This window comes from Hypanus sabinus, chromosome 17, assembly GCF_030144855.1.
Source record: "Hypanus sabinus isolate sHypSab1 chromosome 17, sHypSab1.hap1, whole genome shotgun sequence".
Taxonomy (NCBI): Eukaryota; Metazoa; Chordata; class Chondrichthyes; order Myliobatiformes; family Dasyatidae; genus Hypanus; species Hypanus sabinus.
Window position 1 is genome coordinate 16,853,252 of NC_082722.1, and position 19,539 is coordinate 16,872,790.

Below are 19,539 nucleotides of genomic sequence, written 5' to 3' on the forward strand. Positions count from 1 at the left end.
TGCCACTGTATCAAATTCTGACGTTGCAGGAGATGCCGACAGCCTTGCAGCAGCTGACAAAACCACAGCACCACTCTCCAAAGTGCTCACTCGTATTCACAAGCCGGGCCGGACCTGCATGTCAATGCTCATTCAATTCTGTTAATTCACACTTTACTGTGCACTTTCCTTTCATGTGTGTACTCTCTCCCAGAGCTTCCACACTGTAATAATCAGAAAGCTTTAGCTGTTATCAGGAATGTCATGCTTATTGTTTCTATTATTGTGACGAACTCAGTATAAGTGCACTGCCTCAATTTTCCATAAAGCGCAGTTTACTTAATGAAGGAAGAGGGAAAAGCTAACAACGGTACTAAAGGGGTTAACAAGCAATGTAAACTGTTAAACAGCACCTGAAGGGAGAGATTAACCAATGGAGAAAAGCCAAAGAGCATGGATGCAGTGCTGCGAAGAAACTTTCACATCCTTGGTCAAGGTCACTGAAGGGTCATGTCTCAGTAATGATGTCACTACCTTACACAGATATCCACATGATACAGCCACCCTATTTACCCAGCTACAGTCTTTTACAATCCATGTACCTCATCACACGCTCAATCATTACTTATCGAACCTCCCACTCACATCATACGAGCTCCATGAAATGCCAGCTGTTCAGTAATGGCAGGCACTCAGCGACAGTTAGAACTCATTTAAACTTTACAACACAGGAAGCACCCACTGTGCCTGCTCTGTCGCAGTCAGTAAAATGCCAGCAGCCGAATCTCCCTTCCAGCACAGGATCCACAGTCCTATAAGTCACCAGTTTACAAGAACACATCACAAACTTCTTAAATATGACGAGGGTCTCTGCTGCCACAGCCTAAACCATCATCACCATTTAGACTCAAAACATTTTCTTCCCCACTTTCATACTTCCAAAAATTGTTTTAAATCCGCACCCATGATTTTATCCCACAGCTGAGGGAAGTAAAAGTGCAAGCCTTTCCGCTTCACTCCCTTGAGGGGAACTTCTTCACTCTAATGAAGTGGCCACTCAGTGTATAAATGCACACCTAAGGCAAGTATTCTCAATTACAGAATCATATTCATATAGTATGGAAACAGGCCCTGCAGCCCAATAATTCCAGATTACTCTAATCCTACACTACTTCCATTTTATTTTCCCGTCTTTACATCGTCCTTCCAAATTCTGCACTCACCTGCACACACAAAGGCCAATTAAACTACCAACCTACATACCCCAGCAGAAAGTGCAAAGTAAATCCATTATCAAAGTACATAAATGTCACCATATACAACTCTGCAGGCATTCACAGTACATACAATATAACCATATAACAATTACAGCATGGAAACAGGCCATCTCGGCCCTTCTAGTCCATGCCGAACGCTTACTCTCACCCAGTCACACTGACCCGCATTCAGCCCATAACCCTCCATTCCTTTCCTTTCCATATACCTATCTAATTTTACTTTAAATGACAATACCATACCTGCCTCTACCACTTCTACTGGAAGCTCGTTCCACACAGCTACCACTCTCTGAGTAAAGAAATTCCCCCTTGTGTTACCCTTAAACTTTTGCCCCCTAACTCTCAACTCATGTCTTCTTGTTTGAATCTCCCCTACTCTCAATGGAAAAAGCCTATCCACGTCAACTCTATCTATGCCCCTCATAATTTTAAATACCTCTATCAAGCCCCCCTTCAACCTTCTACTCTTCAAAGAATAAACACCTAACTTGTTCAACCTCTCTCTGTAATTTAGGTGCTGAAACCCAGGTAACGTTCTAGTAAATCGTCTCTGTACTCTCTCTATTTTGTTGACATCTTTCCTATAATTTGGTGACCAGAACTGTACACAATGAACACAATAGAATCAATGAAAGACGGTCCCCAATAGGACAGAAAAACAATCAATGTGCAAAAGACAAAAAACTGCAAGTACATGAAGAAAAAACATAATAACCCATGAGGGGTTTTCTGCAGGTAGGGAATAAAATACCACCTGTGGACTAAAACAGAAAGAAACCTAGGCACATCTGCACCCAGACTGGGCAGTGCAATGGTCAGCGTCTGTTCTCTATTTTAGGGGCGGCTGAAACAAAATACGGCATTTTAGGTATAAAAAGCAATGCCCTTTCACTTTATTTAGCAAAATACTGTTATGAATGTGAAGCAACTCTGAGGGGCCAAAGGGTATAAAGTTCTCCTATTCTCCTTTTTGAGAATCGCAAGATCGCTATTAATTCAGGTCTGGGACCCAGGAAATGAGAGAGAGACACGCAGAATACACAAGGTTTGGAATGTGTCCTGGCCTCAGTGGCCATTGTCTCTTGGAGACGGAATTGTGTATTGAGTACTGTACTATTCATTGAAGCCCCTCAGGGGACAACCAGAGTGGGCTGGTTGAGGGATTGCATCATCCCAACCTGATTGACATCTGGGACCCCATGAGTAAGGATAAAAGAGGGTCTGGGGAACAACCCCTTTAGACGCACCAGGAGAAACGCTAGAAATCCAGTGAGAGCGTTTTATAGCGAACGCCGGTGAGAGCTCGTGTGCGTCCTCCCTTACCAGGGTGGCAGGCTCTTCACGGAAAAACGGTTTAGCTAAAGGAGAGGCCACAAGTGAGCGGCCACACCAACGAGACTCCGACGGATCGAAATCATAAAAGGAAAGCCAGCAAGTTGTTCTCCAAATCTCTCTCTTTCTCCAACCATTGCAACACAGCGGTCCCCAATGGCTGCAGCCTGCCTGAACTGAGGGAACTTTATATTTCCATCGGACAATACATTATCCCCTAGACAACGATAGAGCTTATTTCTTATTGATTATTATTATACCCGCACTTTTAGATTAAGTATTGATGACGTATATTATCTGTATATTTGCATTGATATTATTTTTGTGTATTTTTACTAATAAATACTGTTAAAAATAGTATCATCAGACTTCAATGGACGTCTCTATCTTTGCTGGTAAGTGACCCAGTTACGGGATTCGTAACAGCGTGGGGCCTCGTCTCGAGATTTGATACCAAATTGGAGGGCCAGTAAATCGGGCTTTTAAGTCCAAACTTGGATCTGGTTGCTCGGGTAACCAGATGGGAAACCAGCAAAGATGGCCGTAGACGAATTTATAGAAAACCCGACTCTGGAGGCACTAGAGGAGGCCACAAAGTTGGACTTGATAAATATTGCGAAAGGACTAAACCTCGCAGAGGTGAGGTTGTCAATGAAAAAGCGGGAGGTGCGGAGGGCCATAACTCAGTATTATATTGTGAAGAATGTGCTTTCGGCTGAGGTATTGGAAAGGTACCAGCTAGTGGGACGGCTTAGTTAGAGTTGGAGAAATTAAGGTTGGAACATGAAATTAAGTTAAAGCAGCTGGAAGCAGCCGAAAAGGAAAAAGAGCAGGAAAGAGCTGAGAAGCAGAGGGAGCATGAAATTAAGTTAAAACAGCTGGAAGCAGCTGAAAAAGAGGAGAGAGCCGAAAAGGAGAGGGAGTATGAGGAGAAGGAGAAACAGAGGCAACATGAGGTGGACCTGGGGAAGTTAAGGCATGAGCGAAGAGCTCAAGGGTCAGACCGAGAGGAGAGATTTAATGTTAGTAGGGAATTTAGGTTAGTACCTCCATTCGAGGAGACAGATGTTGATAGTTATTTCTTGCATTTTGAAAACGTGGCAGTGAGTCAGAAGTGGCCCAAAGATCAGCGGGTGGCGTTGTTACAAAGTGTGTTAAAAGGGAAGGCACAACGGGCATATGCGGCGTTGTCCATGGAGGAGGAGGAGTCTGAGAATTATGAGAAAATAAAGGAGGCCATTCTTCTGACCTATGAATTGGTACCTGAAGTGTATAGACAAAAGTTCAGAAACTTAAAGAAAGGGTGGAATCAGACATATGCAGAGTTTGCCTATGAGAAGGGTGTGCTCTTGGATCATTGGTGTGCAGCAGAAATGGTGGAAGAAGGTTTTTGGCGTCTCAGGGAGTTCATTCTGATTGAGGAATTTAAAGGTTGTGTTTCGGATGATATCCGGATGTATTTGAATGAGAAGCCGAATAAGTCCATATCTGAATTTGCTAGGTTCGCAGATGAATATGCCCTAACCCACAAAACAAAGTTTTCCTCGAATAAGAGTTACCAGAGAGACCGTGGGAAAGGTAGAGAAAGCCCGCCGGCTGAGGCAGCGATTCAGCCGGGAGCTAGCTGTAAAATTGAGGAGGAGGAAGGGCAATTGATGGCAGGAGAGGTCCTGGCTTGACCTGTTTTAATTGTGGAAAGGTGGGTCATATTGCACCTAAGTGCCTTGCTCTGAGGAAGGAGATAGGAAAAGGGAAAGCAGCAGTCCCTACAGGATGTATTGTGGTGATCAGAATGAGAGAAGCAGATGAGAAAACCCCAGGTAGACAGAATACGAGACAGGCCTGAGAAATTTATTTCAGAAGGAACCGTGTCTGTGAAAGAGGGAGACACACCAGTTCCAGTGCGGATCTGGAGAGACACCGGAGCTGAGCTGTCATTGATTCGCAGTACGGTGCTAAATTTATGTCCCGAGACTGGAGAGGTGGCTTTGAGAGGCATAGGACAAGGGACAGAAGCTGTGGCTTTGCATAGGATCATTATAAATTGTGTGCTGGTATCTGGACCAGTTGAAATAGGGGTGCGATCAGAATTTCCGAGAACTGACGTAGACATCCTTCTGGGTAATGATTTAGCTGGTGGTGAAGTTTGGTCGGCCATGGAGCTGACGAGCCAGCCTGTAAATGTTGAGGACCCGCCCCTAGATTCCAAGATCTATCCCGCATGCGCGAGCACTCGCAGCATGTCGAGAAAGGCAGCTGAGAACGAGACCAGTATCGATTTGGCTGAGACGTTTTTACTGACCCTGTACCAAGAGAGGTTAGAGGGTGGTAAAACGGAGAATAGGGAGGTGAAAGACAGTAGGGGAGAGGAGGTAGACCTGCCCTTAGCCAGGAGGAGATTTATAGAGGCACGGAGTAAAAATGAGAAACAGATAAGGCTGTTAGAAGGTCCAGGGTTGGACATGGATGATCTGTCTGGTTTGACAGAACTGTTTGAAGAAGTTGAAAATTCTAAAGGTGTTCCCGATAATGAAATGAGGGCAGTCCTAGATGAAAAGGTTGCCATTACCTTGAAGAAGTCTGCTGGGTTGGCAGATGAGGTTGTTTCAGCCCGCAGGGTTGAGTTTACTCCGGAAGGGAGTTGCCCAGAGAGTAACTGGGAGGATCAGGGGAACTTAGAATTTGAAAAGGGGACGGGTATTGAAAGCCTGGAAGAGGCAGATGTCCCGTTTGAGCGTGTTCAAGATGTGGATGCACGTGGTACTGAACCTAGTAATGGAACTCAGAAAAAGTCTGAGGTATTTGATTCAGTTGAAAAGGAATGCAGTCCTTGTGGGTCAGATGGACTTGGTTCAGTGAAGAAAGGGTTAACTGTGGTACTAGTGGGAAGTGAGAATTCCCAGTTGTTTGTGTTCAAAGGTGTGTTAAAAGTTAGTGAGGAGATAAATGGTGGTGAGTTGAATATTATTTTTGAAGGAAAAGGGAAAAGTGTAGTTCCTAAATTGAATGAAGAAAATTTAAAGTCTGAATTGATGTCAGAAGCAGTAATCAGGCTGAAGGGACAATGGCTTGTTAACACAGTGCCTGCGAATCAATTACAGGTTGATTTGGAATGTAGAGGTGCCCCACATGCTATTGTTATTCAAGAGTGTGCTGTGAAGAGGCAGAATTTGAAATTTGTTTGGACAAAGAGGGATCGATTACAGATCTTAAACTGAAAACTAATAGCATGAAGGGTCCTGAAGAGAAAACTAACGCCTTGCTTAAAAATAAAGAATTGTGTGGGAATTCAGCAAATGGGCTACGTTTGGAAAACATTGTTGATAAAATAACTGCTATGAAAGGAGCATGCAAAAGCCTATTCCACACTAGTATACAAGCAAACCACGTGGGAGTTAACTGGAAAAGGGGCTAGGGTTGACGGGATGCCACTTTAAATAACAGGATCGGGTTTTAAGGGATTTTGACAAAGCATGTGAATAATAACGACAACCCCCATGGAAGATTGACTGTTAAGTTTGAAAGTAAAATAAAGATTAGTATTTGCATGAACTTTTGTAATATACACGTAAGCTAAGATCACAACTCTTTAGTTTTTGTTTGCTGAAGAAAAAGGAATAAAAAAATAGGTGGTTATTAAATTGGAGTCTGATGCTATAAGAATTTATTAAGGTACAAGATGTTAAGATATTAAAGGAAGTGACAATGTAATTGCTAACTGTTTAGATGCTGAATTGAGTGTATAACTGTATTACTCTGTAGTGAAAAAAAAACTCTTTTGTATTGTGTTAGATTCTGAAATCCTGTAAGACTCTATTAATTAATTTTTACCTGTAGTAAAAATCTTAGAAGGAAGGGGGTGTTATGAATGTGAAGCAACTCTGAGGGACCAAAGGGTACAAAGTCGCCGCCCTCCTTTTTGAGAATAGCAAGATCACTATTAATTCGGGTCTGGGACCCAGGAAATGAGAGAGAGAGACACACGGAATACACAAGGTTTGGAATGTGTCCTGGCCTCAGCGGAACGGAGCCACTGAGAACGGCCATTGTCTCTTGGAGACGGAATTGTGTATTGAGTACTGTACTATTCATTGAAGCCCTCAGGGGACAACCAGAGTGGGCTGGTTGAGGGATTGCATCATCCCAACCTGATTGACATCTGAGAACCCGTGAGTGAGGATAAAAGAGGGTCTGGGGAACAACCCCTTTAGACGCACCAGGAGAAATGCTAGAAATCCCGTGACAGCGTTTGATAGCGAATGCCGGTGAGAGCTCGTGTGCGTCCTCCCTTACCAGGGTGGCAGGCTCTTCACGGAAAAACGGTTTAGCTAAAGGAGAGGCCACAAGTGAGCGGCCACACTAACGAGACTCCGACGGATCAAAATCATAAAAGGAAAGCCGGCAAGTTGTTCTCCAAATCTCTCTCTTTCTCCAACCATTGCAACCCCAACGGCTGCAGCCTGCCTGAACTGAGTGAACTGTATATTTCTATCGGACAATACATTATCCCCTAGACAACGATAGAGCTTATTTCTTATTGATTATTATTATACCTGCACTTTTAGATTTAGTATTGATGACATATATTATCTGTATATTTGCATTGATATTATTTTTGTGTATTTTTACTAATAAATACTGTTAAAAATAGTATCATCAGACTTCAACGGACGTCCCTATCTTTGCTGGTAAGTGACCCAGTTACGGGGTTCGTAACAATACACAATCATGCAAGTAAGTGCACAACGAATAGCTAATCAACATAGTGATAATGCAATAACTTAATCCCTATAGACATGCTAAGCAAATAAACCATTAAGTTGCACAAGAGCGAGAAAGAAACCAACTTAAAGACTACAACAGTGATACACAAGAGAATAATGAAGATGCTACTCCCGTCGAGTTGATGAACTTTAGGTCTAATATCTGGCACAATCAAGCACGCAAGCTAGATTAGGGAGGACAAAGAACACACTCGACCAATTGAAGACATAAAAACACCTGAGGTTACAATGGATATGCTAAAAAAAAGTTATATAAAAAAATACCCTCAACTGAAAACGTACCAGCAGTGATATTATTCATAATTATTGGTATAAAATATTTACTTATCTTCATCCGTATCTATTAATACATATCAATAATTTTCTTAAATATCACGAAAAAGTGCCTGAATTTTTAACAGAAGGTAAACGTTATCTCTTGCCTGAAAGAGAAATCACAATGACCCATCAAAATATCATCCTATTACTGGTTTACAAGCTATTTTTAAAATTGTAACATCACCCCTCACTTAACCACAATACACTAACAGAAGAGAAGAAAGGATGCTGTAAGGGCATGAAAGGATGTAAAGAACAACTGATAACAGATTCCATAATTCCAAATCAAGCCCTGAGGAAAAACAGAAAAATTTCATGTTGTAATATTGACTAGTAAAAAGCATTTGATTCAGTTCCACACTTAAGGAAAATAGAAGCTCTTAATATATATAAATTTCATCCAATACTTGTGAAATTCCGACAAAATCTGATGAAGCATTAGCGTACTATAATCATCTATTTATAAGCAACCAAAATAGAAGCACCATTATCAAAATAAACCGAGGCATTCATCACAGTGATTCTCTATGCCCACTATGGTTTCGTCTAGCTTTCAACCCACTCTCTAATTTACTGAATCGGATAAAAATAGGGTATCAAATCAGAAACAACCAAAAGAATTATACCTCGATACACTTTCTATACATGGATGATTTGAAATTATACACTCCTTCATTAGTAAAGCTAAAGCAAGTAATTCAAAGGATTTAAATTATTAACAAAGTATGTAGCAGTATACAACCCTGAGATTCGTCTTCTCCATAAAAACAAAGAAAGCATGGAACCCATTCATGAGCAAAAAAACCCACACAAATGGGAAGAACATCGACCACCCCCTCACACAAAAAATCAATTTGAAAGAATGAGCGAATATAAAACACAAAATCAGTGAGTCCACATTCAGTTCAGCTCAGACCACCCTGATTCAAGGTCAGCCAAAAATAACAACAGAAAAATGAGCAACCATAAACCAGATAAATACATCACAATGTGAAGTACAGTCCAATCCATAAACAGCGTCGATTAAACCTTGCTCCAGCTCCATTCTCTGATAGCATCAAGGAGAGAGACAGACGCACACAGACACCTGCCTCTAGCAGCAGCAAGCCAGAGGCTGGTGGACGGAGCTCAACACTCGCCCGCCTTCTGCACTTGTCTCGATGCTTTAATCAGTGAGATCAGTGAGTCAATCATGGGATTGCACCCCGTCTCTAAGCTTCCTGGCTTTGACGCTGCTCGCCTGCCAGGAGCTACTCGGAGACAGCAAAGTGCCAGATCTCTCAATTGATCCAAAAACACACCATCAGACTGTAGATCATAGGCCGCCACAGTACCAGAACCACATTTAAAAGAAAAAGACATAAAAGATGTGAAAGAAACAGTTTTGTGGACCATCTGGAGAATGTCACCTGTCAAATAGCGTTGAACTATTTTCAAAGGATATATATGTGAACTTTGAACTAGATAAGCACACAACCTTAAACATAAAAAGGTACAATAGAGCTAGTAGAATATAAAGCCGAGCAAGAGGGTAGAGTAGAATCGATGGATGAGTATGAAACATAAGTAGTTGGAACATTAACAAGCAAAAAAGATCATACTGTGATAGAAGGAAAACTTTTGACAGAATTTACGCAGAAGGAGGAAGAACAATTTACACAATAGACAGATAACATCTAAGGATATATTTTCATCAATGAAAACAAGATTTAGCACTCCATGCGAACATATGCAACTCTGATAAATTAGTACACACCACTAAACTTAAACAAAAGCAGAACCCAGACAAATGAAGAAACTATCACTATATCCACGGAAGACATCCCTACGATCTGAACAGACTAGATGTCAACAAGGAAGTGTTGAACACCTGGCTCAGATATTGGAGACCTCTGCCTAGAAACAGGGTGTTACTTGTGGCAATATGAACCAGGTGGTTAACATAAAAAAATATCAAAAATACATAGTAAAGGACCAAGAAATTCAAGACAATTAATGCAGAAAATGCCAAGAGAAACCAGAAACACTTTAGAGGATCCTGCAGCAGTTTAACTCAATCTGATTACTTACACAGGCACAATTAAGAGGCAAACATTATTCACCAAAATGTTGCTTTAAAATACAAACTCATAAAAGACTCCATACCTTACCATAAATACAACACGCACAATACACTCGAGGAACTCAGCAGGTCGGGCAGCATCCGTGGAAACGAGCAATCAACTTTGGCTGCTCGTTTCCACAGATTCTACCCGACCTGCTGAGTTCCTCCAGTGTATTGGGTGTGTTCCTTTGACCAGAGCATCTGCAGTGTACTTTGTGCTTACCATAAATAAAAGCCTGATCCAGTTTTAGAGGCACAGTCATACAAATTAGACTACAACCAATTCATTAATACAGTTAGGACAATCCATAATAACGTCCAGATATAATAATACAGGATAAACAAGCAAGAAGAACTTACTTAATAGCTATAGCCATTATGGAAATCAGTAAGTGTAAAACACAAGAAATATGCTGAATTAAAAAGAGGAAATTTTAACAGGGTATACATTGTCCCGATACTACATCTGGTATCAACCCAAAGTCATTACACAACAGCATTAAACAATTAGGCCTACCCAGCAATATTTATGCAAGTCTCCAGAAAGCCACAATACTAAACACCACTAGAACAGGCTGAAAGTGAGAAGGAGGCACGGCCTAGATAGTGGAGTCCTTGCTGATGGATGCTGTCTTTCTGCAACAGCGCTCTGTGTAGATGTATTCAACTGTGGGAAAGCTTTGCCTGTGATGGACTGGGCTGTACCCACTACCTTTTGTTGGCTTTTCTGTTCAAGAGCATTGTTGTTTCCATACCAGTCAATATACTCTCCACCACACAGCTACAGAAGTTTGTCAAAGATTAAGATGACAAACTGAACCTTCGCAAACTTCTAAGAAAGTAGAGGTGCTGGCATGCTTTCTCTGCAATGGCACTTTCATGCAGGACACAGGACAGGTCCCCTGAAATAATAATGGGGGTCTGAAAGTGAGGAAATCAAGAATACAGTTGCACAAGGAGGTATTGAGACCAAGATCTTGAAGCATTGATTAGTTTGAGGGGATGATAGCATTGAATGCCAACCTGTGGTCAATGAAGAGCATCTTGATGTATGTACCTTCACTGTCCAGATGTTCCAGGGCTGAATGAAATGGCATCTACCGTTGACCTATTATGACCTATTATAAATTGGAGCAGATCCCAGTCACTTCTCAGGCAGGAGTTGGTATGTTTCATCACCAACTTTTCAAAGCACTTCATCGTTGTAATGTAAGTGCTACTAGACAATAGTCCTGCTAAAGGGTTTCAGCTGTTTTTCCACAGATGCCGTCTGGCCTGCTGAGTTCCTCCGGCATTTCGTGTGTGTTGCTTGGATTTCCAGCATCTTCAGATTTTCTTCTGTTTGATAGTCAATGATGCAGGTTACCATGTTCTTCTTAGGCACCAGTAGAAGTGAAGCCTGCTTGTAGCAGGTGGGTACTTCAGAATCCGAACCAAGAGGTTATAGATATCAGAGAACACTCCAGCCAGTTGATCTACACGGGTCTTCAGTGCTCAGCCAGGTACCCCTTCTGGGCCAGATACTTTATGTAGGTTCACTTTCCTGAAGGATGCTCTCACGTCAGCCTCAGAGACTGAAATCACAGGATCACTGAGGGCTGTGAGAGTCTGTGAGGACGCCTCCATGTTTTGACAGTCTAAGTGAGCATAAAATGCATTGAGCTCACCTGTGTGTGAAACCCTGCTGTCGCCTATGCCACTTGGTTTTACTTTGCAGGAGGTGATAGCATTCAAACCCTGTCACAGCTGTGGAGCATCCTTCTGTGATTCAAGTTTGGACGGGAATTGCCACTTTGCACGAGGTAGCTTTCTGGAGATCGTACCTGTACTTCTTGTATTTTGCTACCAGACCTGAAAGCCACTGATCAGGCCCTCAGCAGACTGAGGAACTCACCACTCATCCAGGGATTCTGGTTAGGGAAGACTCTGAATGACATTGTGGAAAGGCACTTGTCTACAACTGTTTTTTATAAGGTCCGTGACAACCGTGGTACATTCATTCAGATCCTTTGATGAGTCCTCGAACACTGACTCGAAGCAGTTCTGTAGCCACTCCTCCCACGATCACCTCTTTGTCATCTTTATCCTGACAGCCTTGCTCTTTAGCCTCTGCCTGTATGCACATAGAAGGACAGGCAAGTGATCAGTTTTCCCCAAATGCTGTCTAGGCATGGAATGGCAGGCGTTCCTTACCACAGTATAGTAGATTCAATGTGTTGGGACCGCTGGTGCTGCAGATGATATGTTGATGATAACTGGGCAAATTTCTCCAAACAAGCCTGACTGAAATCCCTGACGATGATGTGAAAGGTATCGGGGTAGGCTGTTTCTTGTCTGTTGATGGCAGCACTCAATACCTCGAGTCCCTGCTTAACACTGGCCTTTGCCGGCATGTAAACTGCAGTCAGGATCACAGAAAGAACTCTCTTGATAAGTAGGACAGTCGGGATTTAATCATTAAAGTTTCCAGGTCAAGGGAACAAGGGTGCGGCAAGACTGTGTGTTTGAGCACCACAAAGACTTTATCATGAAGCACAGACCCCACCTTTTGCCTTCTCCAAAACAGCAGGCCAGTCAATCCTGTGTACCAAGAAGCTCTCAGATCTTACCGATGTATCCAGTGTGTCCAGAGTGAGCCATGTCTCCATGAAACAGGGAAAACAGCAATTCCATATTTCCCTCCAATACAGCAATCTTGCCCTTAGGTCCTCAGTCTTGTTCTCCGGCGACTGTACATTTGTTAACAAGATGCCGGGTGGAGGAAGTTCCATGCCTCTTCGTTTTAGCCTGGCTTGGAGCCCATCCCTCCCTTTCTTTTGGCAGTGGTGATGTACTTTTATCCGTTTATATCTTGCCTGAAAGTTAAGTCCGCCAAATCCTTCAGAAGATTGTGAAATCACTAGATCGTTAAGACAGTTCAAAAGTATGCTGCTTATACGGAAATTACAGGCTGCAGATTGCAGTGAGCACAGTTCAAAAGAATTATATTTATAAGTTTTATAAGCTGCCCACATGTTGCCAAGGTTCACCAGTGCCATCTGAGTAAACCCAAGCAGTCAAAAGGAGAAGGTGCTAACTCCTCGCGGATGCAACCTGGGAGTCAGGGCAGAATTTGGCACTGGAGCTATGAGAAAGCAGCTGGACAGGCTGCTCCACACTGATAACAGATTCAACATTCAAAGCTGACGCTGTTACACACCCCTAAAATGGAAGCATTTAAAGTCCGTCACTTTCACCACTGCACCAGAGTAATTCAGGTACAACTTTGTAACTACAATTGTAGGAGCAATACACGACAGAATCATCACTCCTTCCAAAGTGGAGTCTTGCTCTTAGGTCAAGTGCTCCCCTGGTTAGAACAGAGTGGTACAGCACAGAGACAGGCTCTTCAGCCCAATATAATGCCAGATTAAGCTAAATCTCTTCTGCCTGCCCATCATCTATATCCATGGCATATTCATCCAAAAGCCTCTATCAGATCAACTTCTATCACTAAGCCTGGACACCCGTTCCCAGTACCTATCACTTGCCACATAAAAAGTTTGACTCACACAATTCCTTTTAAGTATTCTTGTCTCAGCTTAAATGCATGTCCTCCAACACTTGACATTTTTACCCTGGGAGAAAGATTTTGACTATCCTCACAATTATCATTTTATAAACTCTCCTCAGCCTCTGACACTCCAGAAAAAACAACCCACATTTTCCCAACCTCTCCTTGTATGTCATGCCCTCTAGTCTAGGTAGCATCCTGGCAAATCTCTTTGATACCCTTTCCAAAGCTTCACTGGTCACTTCATCAGGCATGTACATATTTTAACACACATCTCTTACCTCCAGGATGAGTTGCTCCAAATGACTGGTCAATCTGCTCTATGGTTGGAGCTATAGCCTGAGAGTTGAAGTGCACACCACTGTAAAACAACAAAGATCAGACACGTTCATTATAGAATGGGCTTGGTACAGAATGTAGAGTCTTAGTCAATAAGGTACAACAGATTATATCCACTGGAGAGGGTGCTTCCCCACACCTCTCCAGCCCTCAAAGCTCACTCTGGGTCTTAATTTAGTGTATTACCCACAGTCACACAGAAGCAAAGCTAAGCCATTTCTTTTTGTAGCTCACTGGCAAAAGAGCTGACAATAAGATTATGTTCTACTGCACTCCTTTCTACAAGAAACAGCCCACCACCGAACCATTCTCTTATTGACTCACTTTCAAGGACTTTTCATCTCATGTTCTTGATATTCATTCCTTATTTATTTTTTATTATTATTATTTTCTTTTGTATTTGCACATTTGTTGTCTTTTGCACATGATTGTCCATTCTGGTGGGTGCAGTTTTTAACTGATTCTGTGTTACTGTGTATGTCCATAAGAAAATGAACCTCAGAGCTGTATATGGTGACATATACATGTGTTACGATCCAGCAACAATGAATATATAATTGAGACAGGTTTTATATAACAAATAAAGCTTTTATTAAACACTGCTAAAAAAAAACCCAAAAGTAAACAAACGACTAACTTAACCAGAAATGGACTGCTACACGGCAGCTCAAACAGTTCTTAAAATGAGAAATGCGAACTCAGTTCTTTAAAGTAGTAGATGAAAAAGTCCAAATGATTTACACAGTCAGTTAGGAGAAACTTTCCTTGAAGTAATAAATTCTCTTATGTGACGTTACTGCTGATCCCAGCCGAAGTATGCCTTGCCCGAAAGATTTACGATGAAACGTTTTAAAGGCACTGACCTTTCCTTGGTGAAACCTTGCATCCAGCTCCTTCTGCTCTTTTAGCAATGCAGGAGCTATCTTGGATTGCAGGTTACTAATTCCTTCCAAAAGAGGATCAAATAAGGTTGAAACTGTTTTACTGCCAACAACACCAACTTTCCTCGATCCGTCAGCTTCCCGAACTTCGATAATTCTTCACTCTCTGACTCACTTTAACTGGCAGTGATCTTCAGAACTGCCGGCACAATGATTCTTAGAGTAGAAATTAAAACTCCACTTTTAAAACAAAACTGCGTCATAAACTCAAATATGCAGAACAGTCACTGATGAATTAAACCATGAACTGACCTGCATCACAGGGAGGGGTTCTCCTTTTATATCCTGTTGAAAAAACCATCACATGACCTCTCGCTGGCAGGAAAATTACATCACTCCACCATCACAAGACCATTACATCATGCCCAGCAGAGCCTCAATTATATCATGGTCATGTGACAGTCACAGGATACCCATGGGATATGTAACACGTGTACTTTGAAAATAAATTTCCTTTGAACTCTGAATTTCTAAATTCCTTCTACATGTTTCCCAATTGCTCATAATAATAACTGCTCATCACCATTCTTCATGTTATAGGAACAGCCCAATGGAGAAAAGACTAACCTGACGGTTGTCAGAATATATTGCAGTTTCAGCTAATGGTGCACAAAATACAGACTGCAGGACCCACCCTGGGGAAACTTAGCACTGCCTCATTCACATTGGCCTGAAACTACCAATCATGATCGCAAAGCAAAATCAAGCTGTAATTAGCAGAAAGATGCACTGGAGCAGTGAAATGGGCCTCAATGGAAATAAAGTGGTAGCTTTATGAAGGAGTAAGATTTGCTAATATATGTGACTTTGCTAAGGATTGTCTTTTCTGTGATATAAAGTGTTTTGGATGAATCTTTGCTCCCCATGTGATCTGCTGTAGCAAGTCAAAAACAATTCCTAATTTTTAAAAGTAATAGCAAAGCCATTCATTTTCTATAGTGAAATATGATGCCAGTGCCTTGTTATTAAGTCTGCCTTTTAATAACAACTTATTGCATCATGTTGGTGAAATTGCCTTGCAAAAATTATCTGAAGGCAGCTGAAAGGTGTGTGGAGCTTGGAGCAGAAACTACTGGTTTTAATTTCAATGAAACCTTCTTGAAATCCAGTTTCAATGTAAATGCAGAGGCTGGGCTGAGACATTGTGAGTCTAACTTTAACTAGAATTGGAAAATTTATAAGGGAGAAACAGATGGGCTGGAGACTAAAGCAAAAGTACTAACAGGTTATAAAATTTTTAGAAGCACAACTCGTGGAATCACTCCCACACAAGAATTTACTGAAGTTGAGAACTGTAATTTTACTTTGAAGTATAATGAGATGTCTAGCTATGTGTTGTGGCATTTGAACTTATGGCTTGCATTACCAGACAACAATGGACTGTTCTATTCTAGGAACCATTTAACTCAGTCAGCTAACTGCAAGCTGTATAGTTTGCTCTTAGTTCATGCAATTAATGCTCCAAGGCTACATCACAGAATTAAACTTAGCATGCTCCAATTCTTCGATTTACAAATATGAAAAATATTTATTGGTGTGCTTCCAGATTGTTGTTGACAGAGAAGAGATGTTTATATCACATATTCTGGAATTTTAGGTTACGGCCAACACAAGTTCTGCTGTACTATGCACCTTTCCATTGACCCCACAGACGTTAAGTTACATTTCTGCTAAACAAAATAGGTCCAATCTATGACATATAACCATGAAATATCAGTGATATCTGCAATTTTGTTGAATAAAGTTCAATTTTTTATTTTACCATTACAAATCTGGATATAGGCTTCTACTGGGATATTTCCAAGTTACTCAAAGGCTTTGAACTATGGGTGAGAATGGAACTTAGTATTAAACATTACAATTACTAAGCCACAAGAATATAGATTTGGGATTGCAGGGTTTCCGGTGACGTCATCGTTGAGAATGGCAGCTTAAGTCACTCGCTCCTCCGGAAAAACGTGTATTAAGCCCCGTTAACCCATCAAATATAGTATTTTTCAAAAAATATTTGAACTGAAAAGAGGGGCAAGAATGGGGAAAAAGAATGGAAATAAAAAAAGCGACACTGCGGAGCCTGCGTCCGAGAGAAGTGCAGCGAGCGGCTCTTCTACCCGACCGCGTGCAAGTGAGGCAGCTGCCGGGCCTCGTTCAGATGAAGCGGCGAATATAATCGAAATTCTGAAAGAGATAACGGATTTCCAGAAAGATATAAAGCAGCAGCTACATGATTACATTAAGTAAGAGCTTGCCAACGTCAATCAAAAAATAGCAGTGGTAGAGACTCGAATTGAGAAGGTGGAAGATCCCGTTCAAAACATGGAACGGATACTGAGTAAGACAACAGAAATATTAAATCATCAAGAAGGTAAACTGCTTGACCTGGAGGGAAGATCACGGTGGAAAAATATCAGAATATACAACATTCCCAAAGGAGCAGAGGGCTCGTCTATGACGGAGTTTGTCGGAAAGTTGCTGTGGGACGCGCTGGAGCTTCCCTTGACTATGGAGCTGGAAATTGAGAGAATGCATGGTGCGCTAGTCCCAAAACCTACCCAAGCTAAGCCATGCTCAATAATAATTAAATTCCTTCGGTACAGTACCAAGGTGAGATTCTACGAAGGGCCTGGGGTAAGAGGGTGTTTTTAGATGATAAATTAATATATTTCGACCAAGATTAACCCCCCCCAGCGGTCCTGCAGAAACTTTAAGAATACTCTGAAGTAAAGCGAGTACTAAAGCAAGAAAGAATTAGATTTCAAACTCCGTACTGTGCTAAACTTCGAGTGTTTTATGGAGACGGGACACGGTTGTACCAGACAGTGGAAGAGGCGACATGAAGACCAGAGGGTTGCCTGTCAGCGTGATCAAACCAAGGGAAAGCCTAGCTGAGGAATTATCCCGCTCCGCTTGGGAAATAATGAGAGAATCTAGAAGGCAGGAGACAGGAGGAGGCCGAGAGAAATATATCAGGAAGAAACTGGGAGTTTCCCAAAGACAATCCTCACCTCCTTCAGAAGAGCCATAAGGTTTGGCTAAATTTAAAAATGTTGAGAAGCTAAACAAAAGCAAAAGTAATCGGTTATATACCTATCTCAAGAAATACTTATTATAATGTGGATTTTATATACTTAGTTGTTATTCTTTATTTGCTCACTTACTCCTTTTTCCCCACCAAAATGAGTATATAAATGTGTGCATATATGTATATGTAATATATGTGTGTGTGTATATATATATATGTAGCGGTGTACTACACGCGGCACTGAAATAACGACAGGAGTCGGTGAGCTACAGTTGCAAAAGAGGTTTATTCAAACTTCGCAGCCTCACTTGATCCTGCCCTCCCCGGGCGGGAATGCTGTATTCACAGTCCCAAACTGCGTGTGGGCTTTTCCCCTTGCTGGTGAAGCAGGCCTGGCGCCCTCTTTGGGACCGGCCTCAATGCTGGCACGCGCCGCTTTGTAAGCCGGTTCGAGTGCGCTGGGAAGTGGGTCACCACATAACCACCCCCCGAACCGGCGATACACCCCCCATCTGTTTAGGAAGTCTGCTTCTGCGCCGCGGTGCCTGAATCTCGACTGGCTGCGCCAAGTCCACATGGGCCAGTTTGAGTCGGTCCACTGTGAAAACCTCCTCTTTCCCCCCAATGTCCAGCAAGAATGTGGACCCATTGTTTCTGATCACCGCAAACGGCCCCTCGTAGGGCTGCTGTAGCGGTGCCCGATCTCCGCCCCGTCGTACAAAAACAAACTTATAGTTCTGCAGGTCTTTGGGTATGCAGGTTGGGTTCTGCCCATGCTGTGAAGTGGGTATGGGGGCCAGGTTACTGAGCCTCTCGTGTAGTCTGCCCAGGACTGCTGGGGTTCTTCCTCTTGCCCCCTTGGGGCTGGTATGAACTCTACTGGGACGACCAGGGGTGCGCCGTACACCAACTCGGCCAACGAGGTGTGCAGATCCTCTTTGGGCGCCGTGCGGATTCCGAGCAGGACCCAGGGAAGCTCGTCCACCCAGTTAGGCCCTTTGAGGTGGGCCATGAGAGCCAACTTCAGGTAACGGTGGAAACGCTCCACTAGTCCATTCGACTGTGGGTGGTAGGCAGTTGTGTGGTGCAGCTGTGTTCCCAGAAGGCTGGCCATAGCTGACCACAGGCTGGAGATGAACTGGGCACCTCTGTCAGAGGAGATGTGGGCCGGTACACCAAAGCGAGATACCCAGGTGGCGATCAGTGCCCGGGTGCAAGATTCGGAGGTGGTGTCGGTGAGCAGGACTGCCTCTGGCCATCTGGTGAACCGGTCCACGATAGTCAGGAGGTGCCGCGCTCCTCGCGACACTGGCAGGGGGTCCATGATATCCACATGAATGTGGTCGAAACTCCGGTGGGTGGGGTGGAACTGCTGCGGCAGAGCTTTGGTGTGCCGCTGCACCTCGGCTGTTTGGCAGCGCATGCATGTTTTGGCCCATTCACTGACCTGCTTGCGGAGTCCGTGCCAAACGAACCTGCTGGAGACCATCCGGACGGTTGTCCTGATGGAAGGGTGCACTAAGTTGTGAATGGAGTTGAAAACGCGCCGCTGCCAGGCTGCTGGAACGACGGAACAGGGTTGGCCGGTGGTGATGTCACAGAGTAGAGTCCTCTCACCTGGGCCTACGAGGAGGTCCTGGAACTGCAAACTGGAGACTGCAGTCCTGTAACTAGGGATCTCCTCGTCTGCCTGCTGCGACTCCACCAGCGCTTTATAGTCTACCCCCGGGGACAGGGCTTGGATGTTAGGGCGGGAGAAGGCATCCGCCAAGACATTGTCCTTTCCCGAGACATGCCAGACATCTGTCGTGTATTCGGAGATGTAGGACAGATGTCGCTGCTGGTGGGATGACCAGGGGTTGGATGCTTTCGTGAACGCAAAGGTAAGCG

The 19,539-nt window shown here is 43.1% G+C and overlaps 1 protein-coding gene across 2 annotated transcripts in view; it reads right to left on the minus strand.

Annotated features, from left to right (window-relative positions):
- phaf1 (phagosome assembly factor 1) overlaps positions 1-19,539 on the minus strand; it is a 137,513-nt gene that overhangs the window by 35,002 nt on the left and 82,972 nt on the right. For both annotated transcript variants that reach the window (XM_059992612.1, XM_059992611.1), the window contains exon 5: positions 13,629-13,708. In XM_059992612.1, coding sequence (XP_059848595.1) covers positions 13,629-13,708 — 80 coding nt within the window. The remainder of the gene's footprint in view (positions 1-13,628; positions 13,709-19,539) is intronic.